Source organism: Nelumbo lutea, chromosome 3 (assembly GCF_056320005.1).
Source record: "Nelumbo lutea isolate HS-2025 chromosome 3, American lotus-T2T, whole genome shotgun sequence".
In the NCBI taxonomy this organism is placed as follows: Eukaryota; Viridiplantae; Streptophyta; class Magnoliopsida; order Proteales; family Nelumbonaceae; genus Nelumbo; species Nelumbo lutea.
In genome coordinates, this window is record NC_142686.1 from 98,225,357 (window position 1) to 98,246,633 (window position 21,277).

General features: G+C 36.1%; 1 protein-coding gene across 10 annotated transcripts; it reads left to right on the top strand.

Annotated features, from left to right (window-relative positions):
* Window positions 1-1,976: 1,976 nt before the first annotated feature.
* Window positions 1,977-20,851, top strand: PP5.2 (protein phosphatase 5.2). Of its 10 annotated transcripts, XM_088976783.1 has the most exons (16): window positions 2,142-2,238; window positions 2,842-2,882; window positions 4,241-4,304; window positions 4,395-4,545; window positions 7,338-7,530; window positions 7,800-7,969; window positions 8,052-8,123; window positions 8,342-8,492; window positions 12,288-12,396; window positions 12,488-12,605; window positions 14,760-14,907; window positions 15,950-16,198; window positions 18,551-18,676; window positions 18,752-18,852; window positions 20,179-20,253; window positions 20,382-20,851. In XM_088976783.1, exons 5-16 carry the CDS (start codon window positions 7,452-7,454, stop codon window positions 20,439-20,441), a joined length of 1,458 nt encoding a protein of 485 aa, XP_088832909.1. In that variant the 5' UTR covers window positions 2,142-2,238; window positions 2,842-2,882; window positions 4,241-4,304; window positions 4,395-4,545; window positions 7,338-7,451; the 3' UTR covers window positions 20,442-20,851. The 10 variants fall into 10 exon arrangements, with proteins under 10 accessions (XP_088832904.1, XP_088832908.1, XP_088832913.1 ...); XM_088976782.1 differs by lacking the exon at window positions 4,241-4,304 and having other exon boundaries at window positions 2,113-2,238; window positions 4,428-4,545; XM_088976781.1 differs by lacking the exon at window positions 2,842-2,882 and having other exon boundaries at window positions 2,115-2,238.
* The last annotated feature ends 426 nt before the right edge of the window (window positions 20,852-21,277 follow it).

Below are 21,277 nucleotides of genomic sequence, written 5' to 3' on the forward strand. Positions count from 1 at the left end.
TTAATTTAGTATAGTTTAATTAGTTATCTTAGTTAATATATTAAAGATGGTAAATTGAATAAATTATTAACTTAATTAATCTAATTACATACTTTAATTGCATTAATTACTTAAAAGTTTAAAAAAAATAATAATTTTACAATTACAATCAATAAATTCTTTTTAAGAAATACAGTAAGTGAATTTAAGTAACTTAACATACATTTTACAAGTGTATACCGTTGGAGGGGAGGGGGAGAGAAGGGGATGTAGGTATTTAATCAATATCTTTTCAAGGGAGATGTTCCCTAGCTCAAAATAGGCTATAATAGAGACATTAACATTTTTATTTTACTACTTTTTTTTTTTTTTTGGATCATCTATTTTACCATGGCAATTGATATCTCCAAAACCCTTTGTTGGATTTTTTTTTTATCTAATTGAGGGAACCAATGCTTGCTGACCTTATCTATGTTGAAGGCTGTTTTTTCCTCCTTAGCGTTCCTACATTTTGCACCACTTGCAAAAGGATTCTCGAGCTAGTTTCTCAAGTTTAGATTGGTGTCCCACACGCACATCTCAATATGCATTGGAAACATCTCCCATACTTGTTATCGACCCAACCTGATCGGATTACCTGAAATTGAAACCAGAATCGACCCTGTATTAAGTAAAATCGACCTGGTCAGTTTGAGTCGGGTTGGATTGATTTCGGCTCTAACTTCAACCATGGCAATAAATTGGTAGATAGGAGAAAGAAGACTAAATTTTGATGTAAAAAATGGCACCTAATTCTATTAGAGAAAGAAGACTGAAATTAGTTGGGGGCAGACCAAGTTAGAATAGAAGTTAACAAGAAAATAGAAAGTCAAACTGTATTAGAGAAAGGATACTGAAATTTGTGTATTCCAATAAACCTTATAATCTAAGTAAAAAAGGACACCTAATTCTAATTGTAATTGGTTGCTTATTTGGTGTAAAAGACCATAAAAACTAAGATACTTTGATTCTTTTCTTTAAACTTTTCCAAAAAAAATCCTTGTCTATTTGTCTTATAATACTTGCCATTAATGTCATTCCTAACTAGATGGCTAGAAATTAAGTTAGGTTGTAACTAGGATAGAGACAACTTAGTTAAAGTAGGAACTAAGTAGATTGTAAATACTAAATATGAACTAACTACTAACTACTAAGTCGGTTCGGTTTTGGTTTTCACATATGAAAACCGAAACTAACCCAAACCATCGGTTTATGATTTTTTACAACCTGAAATTGACTGGTGCTGAAGAAAACTTGGCCGATTTAGGTTGGGTCGGTCCAGATTGGTCGGTTTGGATCATGTTCTATGAGACGCCAATGTGAATTCTTGGTGCTCTTGATTTTTTTTTTTTTTGACATTTTGGTGATACATGAATTAATTCGGAAATTGAACATGCATGAACCCTATCCAAATTGAAGCCTTACTCATATTAAATTTGATAGGAGTAGGTCCAAATTAATTGAAAACAATCATAACTAGATCATATAGTTGGATTTAAATTGGAATTTAGACAAATTTATACCTTTTACAACTAAGGCTGCAATTTGGATCATGATAGTTACAAGTTGGGTCGGAGTTGACTAGTGTTAAAGATTGAAAGAACATGAACCCTAACTCAACTTCAGGTTATATACCAATTGATTGCTCACAAAATTTTCAAATATCATGTCTTTCCGTTATCATATAGTCAAACCTCCCTTCATATTTATTACAAATATATACATGTATTACTCTTACGCTAATATTTCCGAGACATCCTAACTATATTCTCTAAAGCTAACATTAACCTACCATTCTTTATGTTTAACGAATAAGTTTGGGATGAGAACAAATACAACTATGTAAAGTGAGCATTTTTGTATCTGTATTTGTTACACTTCCCAAACTGAGAATTTTTACGCTTCTCCGTGTGGCAAATACAAGATGATTTATTGCCTGGACAAACCCAAAATATTTCGTGGAAATCTTCTCATCAAAAAGCATTTTCCCGGTCAATACAAAGAAAGATTGGGGCAGATTACGTCAAATTCATTTTCTCGCCAGTAGATCATCTCAACCGCAATATTTATATTTTATTTAATTATTTAGAAAAAGAATAAAAGGAAAAACTCTCCCTCAGACTAGGGTTTCTCCCCCCTCGTCACTCAGCTCTTTCCTTCCAAACCCTCTCCCTCTATCTCCAGAAGAAGAACCAGAGACAAAACTCACAGTGGCTTCAGGTACTTTCTTATCTATATATCAGAAGCGTAGAGATAGTGTCATATATCCGTTTTCAGTACGGGCTTTTCAGGGTTCCATGTAATTTAATGGAGTTTCTCGAAACATGTCGGTTTTTCGGACTTTAATGGCTACTGCAGTGTTTCAATCTGTTACTGCGGAGCCAAAAAAGTAATAGGAAAGGTGAAAACGGAAAGGGTAAACGGAGGTGTGTTTGCAGTTTCGAATGGAGTTTGGCTAAGATCAATTGAATGCCTGCTATAAGCCCTCCGTTTGATGTGGAGATCGACACTGAAACAGTCTGTATCAGTTACTTTACCCTTGTATGGTGTGATAAAAAATTGAGAATATAATTAAATCGGTTAATTTGAGGAAATTTATCCTGAAGTGGAAATAGTGAATAAAAGGGAATATACTAGTATCTTCTTGAATATTTGATTCTATTCACGTTCACTATATTATCTTGTATGATTGTATATGGAATGCACGAGAATTAATTATGTTTAAGTGTTTATATGCCATTCTAATGTATCGAATTTTGAAAACTATTTTACCCGGAAAATTATTTCATGAAGCCAATTCTCAATGACTGCGTCTGGATTCAGGTGGGCGAAAAGTGAAACAGGATTCTGCCTTCCCTGAATCGGTAGGTTCTAAATGACCAGCCCATCCATGAAAGCGTCATCCATTAAACTAGAGAATCTGCTATTTTCCGGGTTCCGCCTAGCTTTATTTTGCAGCCAAACAGCAAAACATGGAACGTAATATTGTGGAAAGCGGGATCGCATTTCTGCCCCACGTTACCGTTTCCCCTCCAATCCATGTTCTGTATATTGTTGCAAAATTTTTTGCTATTGATCCACTTATAAGTCCTCATTTTCTTGTAATTGGTATATATGGGAGAAGAGCTTTCTACCATTGGGGATTTACAGAATTGTTCAGATGCATTCTGCTACCCATCTTTGCCCTTTCATTTGTCATTGTTGACATCCTTCCCCTTGCCCACAATAAAGATGATTGGGGAGTGTTGAATACTTGTACATTGAGCTTTCTTCTTATGTTCTATGATTGATTCTCAGCACATTTTTAGCTGTTCTCTTACTGTATGTGCCTAACATATGACTACACCATCGAGATTCTAAATTCTATTTTGCAATTATTTGTTTCCAAGTTTGGACTCAATGCTGTTTATCTATTCTAGGAGGCCCTGACTGTGTTTTTGCACTTAATTTTTGTATTAATGGATATGAATGTAATTATTAGTGTGGCATCCATTTCCAATTAATATTTCATCTGGAAGATCTTTGGGGTGGAAACCACTTTAGCAAAAAACGTGATCTTTCTATACCTACAACAATCATAACAACAATAATCTAACTTGATGATCGTTTCAATAAGAAAGTGGAGACACACACCCATGACTGTGATAGAAATTGCTGGTTTTGCCGTTTTTTTTGTTCTGCAAATTATTTGCGTCATACTGAAGTTTAACCATGATTTCTCTTACAAGCATTGCTTTTCAATTGGTTTGTCATCTGTACATCCTTGATTATTTTAAGCTCAGTTTATCCCTTACTCATCCATATATATGTTGGATTGATAATTTTGCTGTACTAAATTGAGCAATATCTGCATCACTTAGCAAGAATTTTATAAAATTAAGAGAGCTAATATGCTAAAGTCATTGTAGTTAAAATATTGCTTAGGCAATTGCCTTAGGGTTAAGGAAGACCATCCCCTAAGTCACTAACTAGGTGGCTGTTTAGATATAAATGACATAGTTGGGGCAAATCATGCCCCTTTACATATTAATATGAGCATGTATAACCCATTTTTGGTCCATATGAGTGTATGTAGAGCTAAAAACTAGGTCTCTTAATCCTTGTTTGTGGCTTCTTGATAGTAAAACTTATGAGGTTTTTGTAACTGACTTCTTGATAGCTTTTTACGTGGGAACTTATTTAGCTTTTGATGTTCTTAATATATTATGGACTCCATTTTCAGTTGGGAAGACGATAATTTTGAAAATGAATTTCTACCTGGAAATTGATGGTGAAAATTGTTCAAGGCAAGAATATGGAATTATTATTTCACAGTATTTACTTACATGACATGAAAAATCTTTGGAATTTTCTAGATATATAAATGTTGATTACAGGACTAACTTTGGACTAAGCCCATCCCCCCAAAGGTCTCTGTTTTCTGCTGGAAAGTGATCCTTGGGAAGGTTAATACTTTGGAAAAGGTGCTGAAGAAAAGGCCTTACTTGTGCCTGTTCCCAAACTGGTGTTCCCTTTGCAAATCCAATGGTGAGGACTGGTTCCACCTGTTTTTATCTTGCTCTATTGCTATAGCTATTTGGTGTTGGATCTTTGCATTATATGATTGCAAGTTGATGCTGCCAGCAGAAGTCTCTCAGCTATTTGAACCCTCAGTCCTTGGCAGGCAATCTAAAAGAGGAAGGTTAATGTGGAGGAAAGGAACTTTAGAATCTTCCAAAATAACGAGAGAAGCTTCTTCGAGCTGAAAGGCTGCATTTTGATAAGGGCAATACACTGGTTGAAAACAACAAACTTATCCCAGCTCTTTTCCTTTGATGACTTCTGGAGAAACTGGTCAATGGTGGCTAGCACTTCTTCCTCGAAACAGAGTTTTGTTGCAGTTTGGGTCCCTCCCCCTGAGGGTTTTGTTAAACTAAACTTTGATGGGAGGAGCCAAGGTAACCCTGGCCTCTCTGGCATAGGAGGGATCTTGAGAGATTAGGACAGAAATGTCTTAGCGTTATTCTCAGGCCCAGTCGGTTTAGGAGATTCTACCAAAGCAAAGCTTCTAGCTGTTGTACAGGGGATTCAGATAGCTAGTCAACTTGGTATAGAAAGGCTGATAACTGAAGGGGATTTCCAGGTTGTTGTGGGCTGGTTGCTGAATCTAGATTCAACTGTCTAGGGTCTAAGAGATCTTCTTAAGAAGGTGGTTTGGTTAACAAGAAATATGATAGTAAGGATCCATTGGATAAGAAGATCAGCAAATGAAATGGCTGATTTTCTTGCAAAACAAGGGGTTAACAGGGACTCTCTATTTTGGGCAGCCTTGTAATTGTGAACTACCTCTCTACTAGTGGTTTTCTGTTTTTCATGTAGTTCTGATATTTTCTTTAGAGTGAGGCTGCACCTCGAGCCTCTCTTTGGGTTTATGTGTAACAGATCTCTCTTCGATTAATGAATTAATTCTCAATTATAAAAAAATGAGCAACCTTTCATGGAAACCTTCCCTTATCTGTTTATAGTTAAGGACTGCTATGGATTTCTAAATGGAGCTGTGGTATGGAATCCCCAATTCAGGACAAATGTGAATGACTGGGTGACTGGATCAATGGCGGATTTACTGTAGAAAAAATGTTATTCCACAGGTGGGTGAAGCAGACAAAAGGTGCTGGGAGGGGGATAGGTCAGGTCCTTTCTCCGTTAAGTCTTTCTTCAAGAAGCTGGGCCATCATCATAGTCATGACTTCCCCAGCCATGCAATTTGGCACCCAATAGCACCTTCAAAAGTCTCTTTTCTACTATAGATTGCGATTCTAGAGATAGGCTATTGAGCAAGGAATGATATTAGAAAATGTTGTAATTTTTCTTGGCTGATATGGAGATGGCAAATAATCTATTTCTTGACTGCAAACATATGGTTTGTAGCCCTGTTCACATTCAGATGGAGTGTTCCCCCCGCCCCAAAGTCTTGAACATTTTCTCCTTCGATGGCAGATGGAAGGTTTGAGCAAGAGAGGAAAAGAAGTTAGGGGTCTAATGCCTTTGGCCATATTCTGGTGTGTCGTGCGTGTGGTCTGAAAGAAATGCCCTGGTGTTTGGAAATAAGTCTAGATCTAGCACATGTTCAGTCATGCTAGATTGCTAGGGAGGATCAAAGGTATGATCTGTTCATGGCTAGCTGTTCACAAAGAATTCAAAGGACTATCCTATATTCCATCATACATTTTTTGGCAAGGATATTTTGTTCATATGTTAAAACAATACCAAATATGTGTAACCCATACAGTGCCTTGGTGTACATGGCTGTTGGATCATCCTGTAATAATTTCTTTCCCAGTGAAACAATACTTACTTGTTAAAACAAAACAATGCAATAGTCAGAAGGGTTGATTTGTTTCAAATTGGAGGTTACACAAAGGAGGTTGGGAAGGACATTGATTTCAGTAATGAGCACGATTTGATCACTTTTTTCGCTACTCTAAGAGAAGATACTGCCCTAGAAAGGATAGAATGGAGGCGCTATATTTTCCAATTTTGTTGTAGTAGGATTCCACTTGTGGAAAATGGAACAAATCTATGTGGTGTTTGGCACGTCTTTTGGTCTGCAGGAAGCTCAAAAAGCCATCTCAAAAGACCAAAAGTGGTCTTTTTCCGTTTCGTATTGCATAGACCATAGACCAGAAGACAAGCGTGCGGAAAGACTGAAAAAGCTGAAAATCAGGAAGACCATGACGTGAACCAAACAGTATTGATCTTTAAAGACAAAACCCCAAAAGCTCAGTGTCTTATTGTCTATTGGGCTGTTGAAAGATCTATCTAGACAGACTTTCCAAACAGCACCCTAATTATTGTAATTCTTTTAAATGACCTTCACTTGCTATAAGCATTTAGTATGTTGTTTAATCTAGGTTATTGTCCTGGATAGAATGAGAATTACTTTTTTGTGAAGGTGATTCAGCTTAATAACGTAAGAGCTCTTATCTCTTTCTCTCTGTCACCTTTTCCTGATAAGTAATAAAAATGATCTGTTAAATTGATGGGAAGTTATCGATGCAGTTCTTTCATTTTAAAAGTATGAATACATACTTTTATTTGTCTTTGCGGGATTTTGTTAGGTCTATAATTAATGTGTTTTAGATACTATACTTTTCTTTTGTGGGGCATGTGTTTTGTGTTGACTAAAAGTGAAGTTGGAAGTCATTGCTTAATACCATTTTTTTTGATAGGCATCATGCTTAATATCCATTGACCAAAGTGCTAGTAAACAGGACAGAGTTGCTTCTTGCATGCTTATAGGTCATTATTATTTGCTTTTCTAATCAATTTTTATAACACAGGTCTTATACAAAATGTTTGAGCACTGACTATGGAAGGATTAAGATTGGTAGTGGAATCTGTCACGTGGTGACTTAAAACGGTCTGACTTCATATAGACAACAAACCTTACACAGATGGCAAGTGCAGACATTGCAAATTCAGTTCTTGCACAAGCAGAAGAAATCAAACTTCAGGCCAATGAATCATTTAATGGTAAATCTTGTTCTACCTATCTTGTAAGTTTATGTCTTAAGGCAAAAACTTGCCTATTGGGTCCTTGTTCTAAAGTAGGTAGGTTTGTAACCTTCTTTTGTAAAGAATGGACTTTAGAGCAAGCATGGTACCGCTACAATATGATGATGGTTAAGTAGCATTTTTATTTTATCATGGGATTTCTTTTTTACACATGATGTTGAAAGATATTCTACTAGATTTTTTATTCTACTTTTCCTGTTATTGACCTGCTGAATTTTGCTTTTCAGCTAACAAGTTTTCACAAGCTATTGATCTGTACACCCAAGCCATTGAGTTAAATGGTAAGAATGCTGTATATTGGGCTAATCGGGCCTTTGCCCACATTAAGTTGGAGGAATATGGTAGTGCTGTTCAGGATGCATCAAAGGCTATTGAAGTTGACCCAAAATATGTTAAGGCATGGTTATTGCACCGTACCTTTCTGCCTTTTGTTTGTATCAAAGTCTTGGGTTCTTGTCTGAAATTTATGAGTTATGCAGGGCTATTACAGAAGAGGTGTAGCTTATCTTGCAATGGGAAAACTTAAAGAAGCTTTGAAAGATTTTCAACAGGTATGTTTATTTCTCAAGGATGAAAACTCACATGCCTCAAAAAATTCACATTTGGTTTATCCTTCTTTTTTCTGCAGTGTAATATCTACACAAAGAATTTGTTTCAATTTAGTTTCTAACCTCATTTTTTAATGAAAGATTGTAATAGTCCAACTCGAAAATGATACTAATTCAACTTATTCCTACATATTTTCTTTTCTTCTTCCCACTTCTGTTAGGTGGTGAAAGTCAATCCAAACAATCCTGATGCTGTTAAGAAGTTGAAGGAATGTGAGAGAGCTGTAATGAAACTGAAATTTGAAGAAGCTATTGCAGTCCATGATGTTGAAAGACGATCAATAGCTGATTCTATTGATTTTCATACTATAGGTATTAGTTTGTCCTTACTATTTGGTTGGCAGCATCTTTGCAGTGTCCGTTTTTCCTCTGTGGGTTTGGTTTGTTTGATTACATTCATGCTTATTTTTGTTCCCTTCTAGTCATTGAAATATATATTTAATTTGAGATGCTTTTTTGCAGCCCTATTTGTGCATATTTCATGTATTATCTATCTCTTTCTACCTTCTCATTTTTTTGATAGATAAAAATTCATTAGATTTCATTAGAAGCAAAGGATAAAGAGTCTGTTACAAGCATCCCAATATGAGGTGCGAGGTGCAGCCTCACTCATTAATACAGAAACAACATAAAGTTATAAGTGGGCCTAGTACAACTGATCCCTAGTTACTTCTTGTTTAGCTTGAGAATCAGCAAAAGCATTTGCCTCCCTCCCCACCCATTGAATAGTTACATCCATCTATTGAGTTATCCATTTGAGTTTCTTCATTTCATTTCTGTAACACCAAATCACTGAATCTGGGTCTTTTAGCCAGCCCACCACCACCTTGGAGTCCCCTTCTATCACCAAATTTTCCAATCCCAACTCTCTTGCAATCTGTACGCCTTGTAGGGCTGCGTACAATTCTGCCTTTAAAGAGTCTCCATTCCCCACAGGTTCTGAGAAGTGTGCTCTTAAATTTCTTTCCTTGTCTCTGATTACCCCCCCTATTCCAACTGGGCTTGGGTGGCCTTGACTACTCCAATTGAAGTTTAGTTTCAAAAATTCTTCAATGGTGGTGTCCAAGCCGTCCTTGCCTTAACCTTCTGCACTGAGCTAGAAGCCATTACCTGCCAATTCTCCAAATTTAATCAAATGTGAAAATTTTAAATAGTTCCAGAGTTTTTAGCCAGTGTACAACCCTAGCCGTTACACTCCATAATTTGTTGTTTGCTCCTTTCTTTCTCTTGGAAGATTCTGGCATTTCTCTCTTCCCACAAGGTCCACACCACTGTTGCTTTAGTGTACCTCCACATTACTCTTCCCCTCTTCTTCGGTAAAGTAAAGGTAGATGGGTCAAACAACATTTTATCTCCGTTGGCATATTCCACCTGCACCCAAACAAAGAGAAAAACCAATCCCATATATCTGTAGCAAATGAACAAGAAATTAGTAAGTGGTAACAAGATTCACCATTAGATTTGCATAGAGTGCACCAATTCGGGGAAATACACAGAAAAGGCCTCTTCTTTTGCAAGTAATCTAGAGTGTTAATTTTCCCATGAGCCACTTCCCAACAGATGGGCTTAATTTTAGGGGGAATCAGCTGAAACCACACTTACAGAGAGGAAGGAGATTGGCAAAGATCTTTAAAAATGGATACACAAGAAAAGTAACCTCTGGAGCTTGGGAACCAATCTCTTCTATCTGGACAAGAAAACTCTAAAAAAACACTATCAAGAAGAAGGAGAAGCTCAGACAGACAAGTTGCTTTCTCATCCCTCGAACCCCTTCGAAACCTGGGATCTGATTGTCTTGAATCCAGGAACAAGAAAATTCGAAATGACCTTATTTTTATACAAAGAAGGAAACAACTCCTTTAAAGGACGATCACCAAACCAAGTGCCTTCCCAGACAGTTGAACCATTGAACCATTGAAGATAAGAGACTGGTTTAAAGTTGAAATCAATTCCAAGCATAAAAATACATTAATTTTAGGTCTAGTATTAGAAAATTTCTCTCTTTTTCCACATTCTCAGGTCCATATGGTTATCCTAATCCTATGATTTTTTCGTTCCAATTTTTCCAAATTCTATTTAATTTATCTTTGCCATTTTCTCAATTGCCAGCTCCATATAGTTGGGACAAAGCATTGTTGAGTTGAGTTGCGTTTTCCATTTTCACAATACCAAATTTCACCAACTATAATGAATTAGAGAAACTCAAAATAAAGTGCATCAACCTGTTTATCATGATGGTGGCCAGTAGGCTTCTTCTTGTGGGGTATATTTTGGCAATTGGGTACTTGGGTTTGGAGTTTTGGATATCAAAATTTAGTATGACATGTTCTATAAGAAAAGAAGAAAATTGTGTATGACATAGGTTTTAGCTGCACCCCCCTCAATGTGATCTCTTCCATTAGCTTGGTTTGGTAATCCCATGGGGGAGAGATTGAAGAGGATGTTGTTCATAGAATAAGAGCAGAATGGGCACAATGGAGGGGTGCATCTGAAGTCTTATGTGATAGGAAAATACCACTTGGGTTAAAAGGAAAATTTTATATTACAGTTATAAGGCCTGCAATGTTGTATGGAGCAAAGTGTATTTATCAAAAAAAAATGTTGTATGGAGCAAAGTGTTGGGCAGTCAAGAAACATGTCCAAAAAATGAGTGGCAGAAGTGCAAATGCTAATATGGATGAGTGGAAAAATTATAAAAGGATAGGATCAGAAATTAACTTGTTCTAAAGAACCTAGGAGTAGCTACAATATGTGATAAAATTAGGGAAAGTTGACTAAAATGGTTTGGGCACGTGCATAGAAGACCATCTACAGAACTGGCAAGAAATGATGAGGCTAGAAGGGCTAGGAGCAAACCTAACCTAAAAGGACATAGATTAAAGTAGTGAGAAATGCTTTAAGGGCCCATAGTTTAACAATTGATATGACACTGAATGGAATGGAATGGCAGAATAGGATTCATGTAGCCATCCCCACACAGTTGATGTTGAAGTAAGGTAAAATTTGTATTGATAGTGTCAGTGGAAAGTGGGAAAAAATCATACAAGTATAGCTTGTGTGCTATAAAAACTATAAAAAAATGCTAAAATAAACTTAAAAAAATATGAACAAAAATGATTCTCTTCACACATAAATAGTATTATCTTAAAAATAAGAGTAATCTCAAGAGTAATTGTCATCCCTGAAAAATATGTGTACTGGCAACAGACAGTTACCAGGCCCACTGCTATGCACCCAGTACTGATTCATCAGATTATAGTGTCCCTAATTAATATCTTGGTGGCTTGTCTAGGAGCTGGTTTGCAAAGCTGGACCTCATCTTACTGGCAAGTGGCACCTGAGATTGTTGATTGCTCCTACTCAAAACTTAACAATCTTTTTTGATAAGTTACTCAAAACTTTACAATTTTCTTGAAGAGGAAAGTAAACCCAACTTAAAAGATGCTTGTTAACTACTGAATGTACTTGATAGACCTAGTCCCTGGATTCAGAATCTGATTGTCCTGGGAGCCTAACTTGGCAAGATGAAAAAAATGGACTCATGAACATGCCTACAGAAAATTAAATAGTTTTGAATTCTAACATTATATACCCATAGAAAAGGGACTAAAAGTTTGTTTTTGAGCCTAGTCCCTGTCTTGTATGAGGCATCTTCTGCTAATTGTTTTCCCTTCCAATAGAATCTGCTTTACTTATAAAAAATAAAACATTCTATAGGAAAAAATGACATTCATCATGCACATTAGCTGCTCACTTGTGTTAAAAAAAGTAAAGAGAAGAAGGAAAATGTTGGGTAGAAGTGTCCATCAAGAATCTATTGAATGTTGGAACCTGATGCGTATCTGACACAGACACTTCAACCATTTAGAAGATTGCATATAAGACTGTTGGAAAGATAATAAACAAAGAAGTTGGTGCATTTTCTCGATATCAGAACTTTGTGTCCATGGAAAGAAGGGGATTCATGTGGAAATACCATAAATATTTCAACAATAAATATGAACTGAATATGCTGATTGATGGAATAATATGATTATTTGGTCTTGTGATGATATTGACATTAATTTCTAATGTATCTTTCCTTCTGCCTTCTGTTTTAAATCACAGAGGTGGAGCCGCAATATTCCGGTGCAAGGATAGAGGGTGAAGTTGTAACTTTGGATTTTGTTAAGAAAATGATGGATGACTTTAAGAACCAGAAGTGCTTACATAAGCGGTATGTGTATATTGAGATAGTAATCGATATTTCTATAATACATCTGCTGAATATTATATACTTGGGATGAATTGGTTATTCTCTGTTGTAGATATGCATACCAGATTGTACTGCAGACAAGAGAAATGTTGCATGTTTTGCCTTCTCTAGTTGATATAACTGTCTCAGATAACAATCATTTCACTGTTTGTGGCGATGTACATGGCCAGGTAGCTATATTACCTTTTTCCTTCTTTGACACTTTGATAGTGGATAGAAGTCTGTTTTTGAATTTAGTTCTCAGATTTTTCTCATTTGCTTTCTTGTAGCCTTATTATCATATGATTGATATATTCAGAGTTTCAGACTTTTTGCCTACTGGTGTATTAACGTTGTGCAGTTTGTGCCCTAACTGATTTTGACATACAAGGCTCATTAGTTTATTCTCACTTGTTATGGATGAATTGGATAACATATTCAGGTGGATGTCTTATGGTGCTTGTTGTTTGCTGATGACATATTATTAGTTGATGAAACTAACAAATGACTAAATGCAAAATTGTTATGGACAAATACCTTAAAAAGATTGAAGTTTTAAAATAAGCAGGATTAAAGCATAATATTTGCAATATGTAAGTTTAATAACAATAAAAGTGCAAATCAGGGTACACTTGCAATTGGAGATCAAGAGAACTTTTTTTTTTGAAGGGTAAAACGAAAATTCATTATACAAAAAGGAGATACAATCCGATAGGTGACAAGACAGCACCTAACAAAAAGGAGAGATTCAATCCAAGAGAGAACTTAATGTATTCTCTTGTGTTTCCTTGGTTCAATAATCCATAACAAGGGAGAGATTGAGGAGGATGTTGTCCATGGAGTTGGAGCAGGATGGGCAAAATGGAGCGTGTTGCATCTGGAGTCTTATGTGATAACAGAATACCACTTAGGCTAAAGGGAAAATTTTATAAAACAGCAGAGTGTTGGAAAGTTAAGAAACAGAGTCTGACTATGATACCAGAAAGGCATGATATCTAAGGAAACTCATAACCAAATTAACCAATCAACCTGTACCATAAAAGTGGTAATCAATCAGTTGGTGTTCATCAAATATCACCTAGGGGGATAGATTGGTCATAGATATTGACTAAGAAACAGCATGTCCAAAAATTGTGTGAGGCAGACCTGTGAAAGTTGAATTGGTAAGTGGGAAAACTAGGAAGGGCAGGGTCAGAAATGAACTCATTTTAAGGAACTTAGGAACGGCTCTTATAGGTGATAAAATATGGGTAAGCAAATGAGATGGTTTGGTCATGTAGTGAGAAGATCATCTACAGCACCTGTACGAAGAAGTGATCTTTTACAAGCTGAAGGGGGGGGGGGGGTAGAAGAGCTAGGGGCAGACCAAAAAGGGCTCATAATTTAACAATATATGGCACTGAACAGAATGAAATGGTGAAACAGGGACTGATGTACCTGACCCTATATACCAGATGATGATGAACAGATGAAGGCTCATTAATTTGTTTGTATGAGTATCATATTTGGAATCTCACGAATTTTTTGGCATTTTAAATATTTTGCTTAATGTTGTGTGGCTGTGTGCAAATGGTGAACTGGAATTCTGAGAGCTGTAAAACTTGGTTAGCCTGGTCTGGTTGATTGATTTATCTGGTGACATGGTTATGTTGGTCCAAGTATGTGTGTAGTGAGCAATGAAGGGAGAATGACGTCAGCCTAACTCTACAAACAGATAACAGGAAAAGTTTCAAGGAAGAATTATGGTTATGCATTTGGGAGGGGAAAAATGAAGGAGAAAGGTAAAAAAATGGAAGAAAAATAAAGAGGCCTTGTGGGAAAATGTAGGGGTAGGGAATGACAAGTTAGTGTACTAGAAAAAGGGATAGGCAGAGAAGGGAGGGTAACTATATGCTGATCATAAAAAATGGAGGGGGACTATAAGGGGATAGAGAGAGAGACAATTATAAAAAGGAGTTGTTTGGAGGATGTTGCTATTTTTGTGATGGCCAGTTATTATAATCATTACTCACACTCACCATTGTAATTGTAGAAGCATCTTCAATCCTTTACTATAGCAATCATTAGAACCATTATTACTCTGGAGGATTTTCACACTGATCATGTTAAAACTTCAAGAGGGATTATTATTGACTCGATTATTGGACAATGGATCATAATGATTAGATTGTCAAGCAGTTTTGTTGCCATGTGTAGCACATAGCTACAATTTCATTATCCATATTCAATGGGCATCAGAATTTGGGATTGACATTAAGTTATTGTGATTACCAATAATTATGGCGCATTTCTTTTTCTTCATATTTTATTCTGGAGTTTTAACTCTCCTTTTCTCAAACTTGCAGTTCTATGATTTGTTGAATATATTTGAGCTCAATGGACTTCCCTCAGATGAGAATCCATATTTGTTCAATGGTGATTTTGTTGATAGAGGATCCTTTTCACTTGAAGTTATTCTCACTCTATTTGCATTCAAGTGTATGTCGCCAACAGGTAAGCCTCCTGTGCGTGTGCTAAAATGCTCAAAATTCTCAGCTTTTAATTTGTTAATGATTCTTTGATTTCACAACCTTACTTATTGGGAGAATACAATAAGACAAATATAGACATGAAAACTATGCATTACTGGAGAGAGTTGAAAGAAAGGGGAGTACAAGCACCAATTCTGTAAATATCGGACACCAAAAGACCTGTAGGGAGACATCCAAAAGCCAAAGTACGACAGAACCCAAAAAGCATTAAGCAAATCCCAGATGAAAAATACTCCTTTCAACTAACACTTCTGGTAATTACTGAGCTGGAAATTTATTTGAATGAGACTTTGGGGGGAGGGTTGTACTCCAATTCTGCTGAATGTAAGATTAGGAGCAACCAACCACCCAATGACCTTGTGCAACCACCTCCTTAATTTTATGGAAGAGGATTCTTCTCTGTGTGTGTGTGTGGGGGGGGGGTGCAAACCATGGATTAACTCATCTTTTTAACTTTCATCTTTGTCCTTCCTTAGCAATGATAAGCTCTTCACTGGAATCTTGCCTGAACTCTAATTACATGCCAGTGAAAGTACTTACCTGCATACTCCGGCATCAAAATGTTTTAATATGAGGAGACCTACAATTTAACAGAAGCTATGGCCCTTGGTGGAGTGGAATAACAAAATATGATGTATTAAAATGGCCCCAAGTATTTGGTATAAGGATGAGCTGAGAGGTTGATGCTTCCATTATCACATGTTCCATGATGACAAATCAGATTTTCTTTGCAAGCTCCAGGCATTTTAATGTTGTATATTTGCCATCATATATGTTGTTTGCACTGATCTTTTCCATGTCTTGCATCTAATGCTTATACTCGTGATATTTGTTTTAAAGATAAGAAAGGCCTTTCTATATTTTCTTTGTACAACATGCATTAACTGTGTTTTCATATGCCATTTTGGTGTTTGAATTTGTTTATAGGTGCTATATGGCTGTAATCTAGTAAATTTGAACTTCATCAGGTTGCATTCTTTTAACCATTTTTTGAAATATTTCAGCTATTTATTTAGCAAGAGGAAATCATGAGAGTAAGAGCATGAACAAGATATATGGTTTTGAAGGAGAGGTCAAGTCAAAGTTGAGTGAAACATTTGTTGAACTCTTTGCCGAAGTATTTTGTTGTTTGCCTTTAGCACATGTTATAAATGGGAAGGTCTTTGTAGTTCATGGAGGTCTTTTCAGTGTTGATGGTGTAAAGCTTTCTGACATTAGAGCAATTGATCGGTTTTGTGAGCCCCCTGAAGAAGGTAAACTTCACAAGTCCTTTGTATTTCTTTTCTGCTTTACTGAAACTTGCTTTTCTGTTGTGCGTGGACTATATATAGTTATATACACACATGTATGTAATATAACATAATTTCTGAGGGCAGTCGCTTTGTTCTAAAATGCCAAAGGTTAGCCAGCATTGGGTTATGGCCTTTATATAATATAACATAACATAACACATGTATTTCTCAATTTCTGATGATCCAAAAACTGCATTCCTCAGTTTCTTCTTCAACTGCCATAAATTAATTGTTATTTTTTCCCTTCTCTATCTGTGTTATGCTGGGATTGACTGGTATAATCTGACATCAAACCTTAATAAATGCAACTTAAAAAAGGCAGAAAGTGCACATATTTTATTGATAAAAAAAGAAAGTGCACATATTTGTAATAAAGAATTAAAGATTATTTTGCTATGTTGTATATAATTTAGGTAAGCCCATTTGTCCATTGGCTTTGATGATGTTAAAGGATTAGTTGGTGACTCTATGGTTAGTACCATTTAAGTGTACCTGCAGACAAATTAAGGGACTGAGTGAGAGATATTAGTCTCTCACGCCCTTTAGTTGTTTCCTTCTTATGGTAGGAGGTCAAGTGAAATGCCAGAGTCAGGAAGTTGGCAGAGGAAGAAGGAGGTAAAGATGGTAGAGGGCATGTGTAAAGAGTGGCAAGGTGGTGAGCATATGTAAGTTGGATGTGGACAGAAAGAAAGAAGCTATGGAAGAAATATTCTCCATAGTCTTAACTCATGTTGGAGAGTATTTATAATTCTGAGAAGTTAAAGTTGCAATGAGTTCATCAAAAAAAAGTTGAAGTTGCAACGTTATCACTATTCTTTTTTGTCCTATTTTTCAAGGGTCAAAACTAGTTCATTTAGTATAATTTTTGTGCCATTAGAAGGTTATTATTTGGTTATCTATCCCACAAAACCAAGATCTTGTAAATCCAGCATATTTTGAGATCACAAAGAAGTACACCATGTTAAGATGGTAGTCCTGTTGCTGAAATTTTGAAAGTTCTTAGAGCTCTTCAATGTCAAATTTCATCTTGTAGGCAATACTGGTGCTTAATGTCCAGAAGCAAGAGATGGAGGTAGGACCAAGAGTTTGGAAAGGGAGCAAATCATTGGATCAGTAATTTTCAGAAGCTGTAAAATTTTGGAGGATGTCTGGAGCATATGTGTATATGTGAATGTGTTTGTGCATTCATATACATATGAATGCGTACTTACATATGTCTCAGAAGGGCATTAAATATAATTAGTTAGTTCAACTATTGTTTTTTATGAGATGTTATATAAATCTCTATCAAAGAAATAAAGAATTAGTTGTATTGTACACTTAGACACACATTCACATGGGAAAAGGTAAAAAGTAGATGGAGTGGTTTCCAAAGAGATAAAAAGGGGATGGTAGATAAATAGGCAAGCAATTTTATGGTGCAAGACTTACCTTGTACTAGGATTCTCAATTACTGGATTGTGGTTCACAAAATCTCTGAATTCTGTTCCAAATATGGTTCTGTTCCAGAATTGCCTGATCCATGATATGACAAATTTGCAATTTTTTGGTAATTTGAATTTTTGTAAATGGGGTTCTTTGAAATAGTTGGGATTGAACTATCTGCACTGTCTTTTGATATGGTGGGGAAGGTGGTGATTCTTTTTTGTTTTGTTTTAACCCATGGGCATTTTTCGTTTTCCCCACATGTGATCATATCATACAATCCAATCTATTTGAGATTTTGTTCTTGATAAAAAGAAGAATAGGAAAGCATCTTGTTTAATTATTCACTTATTAAAGTCCACAATAAAAATGATTTGAATTATAGGTATAAGCAGGTGCCAACCGGCTGGTTGGTAAGGTCCCCTGCTGGTCGTAGCGGAGACTTGGGATCGAATCCCGCCTGCACCTGGGTTGGGGGGGGGTTATGGTTTGGGGGATGGCCTTTCAAAAGATACCAAAAAAGCACAAGTATGATATACAAAATGTACATCAGACAATAAATGGTAGTTCATCACAAATCCGTTGAAATTGTACTGTTATAGAAACTCTATAAAAGTAGGGAAGGCCTACCATACATCTTGATTCTGAAAACCCTGGACTTTGCCTAGTTATTACCTATTCTTTCCCTTCCTTGGGAAATATGCTTTGTTCCCCAAACTCCCTTCCGTCCTTTTTCCAGATGCCTTTTGTTTCTGTTTTCAAGGAGGCAAAGCAGGGCATCATTGAACAATGAACCTTCAGAATGCATAAACTTGGGTATTCTTCAACAATTTTTTTTTGGTATATATGTTTGACGTTTCCTTACTTTTTTTTTCTCCTTTTTGTTAGGATTGATGTGTGAACTGCTTTGGAGTGATCCCCAACCTTACCCTGGAAGAGGCCCCAGCAAGCGAGGCGTAGGACTTTCTTTTGGTCTAGATGTTACTAGGAGATTTTTACAGGAAAATAATTTAGGTAATTTGGTATCCTATTGTTCTTTGCTTTAGTAAAAGGAAAACAACTCACTCATGTGCATGACTGGTTTTTCAGATTTAGTTGTTCGATCACATGAAGTGAAGGATGAAGGATATGAGATTGAGCATGATGGTAAACTGATTACTGTGTTTTCAGCTCCAAACTATTGTGATCAGGTAATAAAAAGTATTGCTTTCATCTCTCTGGATTTTCATTTTTGACAGTTATAACAATTTCCTGTCAAATGTTCTTCAGTAATTTTTCCTCCAATAGCATTATGTGGAAAATTTGAGCCATCAGAGTCTATTTTTGAGACCCTCAAAATTATCATGAGGAAAGGTTTAACCATAACACAGTTTATATTGATCTTTTAAAATCCCTGCTCTTGTGCATTTTGTATTCCACCTGGTTTATGAATAGGGGTTTCTTTTGCTCAAGTAATTGTGATGAGAAATTTCAGGATGGTTTCATCTTCTTTATGAGTTATGACAATTACATGATGGGCATGCATGAGAACATGTCTTCTTTGATTACCAAATCACCAATGTAGCTCTGGTTATCAGTTTGAGGACCACATTCTTTTGCACAGCATGCTTGCTTGTTTAAACCGGGTTTTTCCCTTTCTTCATTGAACAAACACCTTTACAAATTACAACACAGGAATCATATGCACATCTTTATGTACCCTCTGATTTGTTGGTATGCACTTAATAATCAACTTTTTAATGAAGCACACTCTCTAGGGATAAGCTTTTATTTTTCTTTTCTTTTCTTTTCTTTTTTGATTAATGACTGAAATTAAGCAAAATCTAGAAGAAAAGAGGAAATTGTGTTCACTGATTTGGTTCCTTATGATCTGTTAATTTTCCTTTCCTAGTGCAAGAATTTTTCATCTATTTGTTTTACAAAATAAAATAGTTTGTAGCGCAAAACAAGTTTATGTTGTTTGATGGTATATAAAATGTTCAAGTAGGTATTGCACATTATGGTAGTTTTCATTATAGTTCTCTTCTTTCTATTGGTCCCTTTCTTTTTTGGTTAAGATTAGATTGACGATTGATTGGGCCAAACTTGTAGGATAAACCAAGGAATCCTTTTAGTTTTTTTAAGTTTTATGTTTTTCATTTGTTTTCTCCCCTACAGCATAACCTACACAAGCAATACATTTTTAAATCCATTAATGCTTTTATTTTTTGTATTTTCGTTTTTGAAAAAGCGATTGGCAATTTCCCCTTAGAACTAATTTGAACTGATTCAGAGTTCATTCGATGATTGCTATCTTCTTGTTGTGTACATTACCTTGTTTGTGATGCCCAAACATTTTCCAAAAATCCATGCATACTCTAAGCATTGAAGGAGTTGAAGAATCCAGTTTCTATGTTCCATGCTGCATTGTTGCCAATAGTTGGATTTAAAAATGTCTATTGCTTTTGATATTTTAGCTATTTCTTGAGAATGGTTTCTTTCTAGGATTGAGATATATTCATGATTGCATGATGCAGATGGGGAACAAGGGTGCTTTCATACGGTTCCAAGCTCCTGATATGAAACCGAACATTGTTACTTTTTCGGCAGTTGTGAGTAAACGGTTTTCTTCCCTCTTTATCATCTCATTCTGTTAAAATTATTTAATTTTTACCATTTTCTGAAAGTAGGGTCTATACTTGTTAAGGTTTCTAATAATTTTTGTTTGATCAATGTGCAGCCACACCCTGATGTGAAGCCGATGGCATATGCCAATAACTTCCTTAGGTTGTTCTCTTGATTTATTTGCCTGCTGACCGTCCCTCCTTTTGTTAGATTTTGGCATAAATTTCAATCTAGGCGATGAAATACTGGGAATACACCAAGTGCACGTTACTGTTGGATTGACCTGATAAACTGGTTACAAAACAGAGAGGTCCAGTTTTTGTCTCATGGAAGGAAAATATTTAAAGATGCATCATTTTTTTCTCCTCCCCAGTTTCAGTTGTGATTTACCAAAAGGAACTTATCCCCCTTGTTCCAGGTGAAGGTACTTGTAAAAGGAGGCCGTGTAAATTATATGATTCTTTCTTGGTCACTATTTTTTGCTTGATTTTGCTATTCACTGTTCGTATTTTTGTTTCTTTTGTTTCGGTGCTCGATTGTTCTTAGTTAACATGCATAATGCCATGCTTTATTCACTTTTTTTTTCCTTTTTTTACTGCTATATGCTATCTAATGACCATAGTACAGAACTTGATTTAAATGAGAGAAATGTATGAATATGCAAGGAAAAGATGAAGATTGTGCCTTATAGAAGAGAGAGACCGAGTTAGGATCTGGCGATCTGCTGCCCATAAATATGCTACCCACTTATACCCACTAGACACGACAGCCGCAAATCGGGAACACCCCTTCTCCAATGAATGACGAGTCCAGATATGCTCCCCACCAATCTCAAAACACGTCCCAGCCGCACGTTGGGAACATCTCCTGTACTTGTGCATTATTTATTCACGGGGAGATGTTCCTAATACATGGTGGGATGTGCTGTGACGTGAGGTAAGCAAATCTTGATTCATGAATGACAATTGAGATATTCTGTGGCTGGGACCATCTTATGTATTACTTAAAAGT

What these genes read in the sequence shown, in the direction of transcription:
- PP5.2 (XM_088976778.1), top strand. Translation starts at nt 7,452, where the DNA reads ATGGCAAGTGCAGACATTGCAAATTCAGTTCTTGCACAAGCAGAAGAA. An exon ending in GGCCAATGAATCATTTAATG is followed by an intron (nt 7,531 to 7,799) that starts GTAAATCTTGTT and finishes TTTGCTTTTCAG; the next exon opens with CTAACAAGTTTTCACAAGCT. An exon ending in TTGTTACTTTTTCGGCAGTT is followed by an intron (nt 20,254 to 20,381) that starts GTGAGTAAACGG and finishes ATCAATGTGCAG; the next exon opens with CCACACCCTGATGTGAAGCC.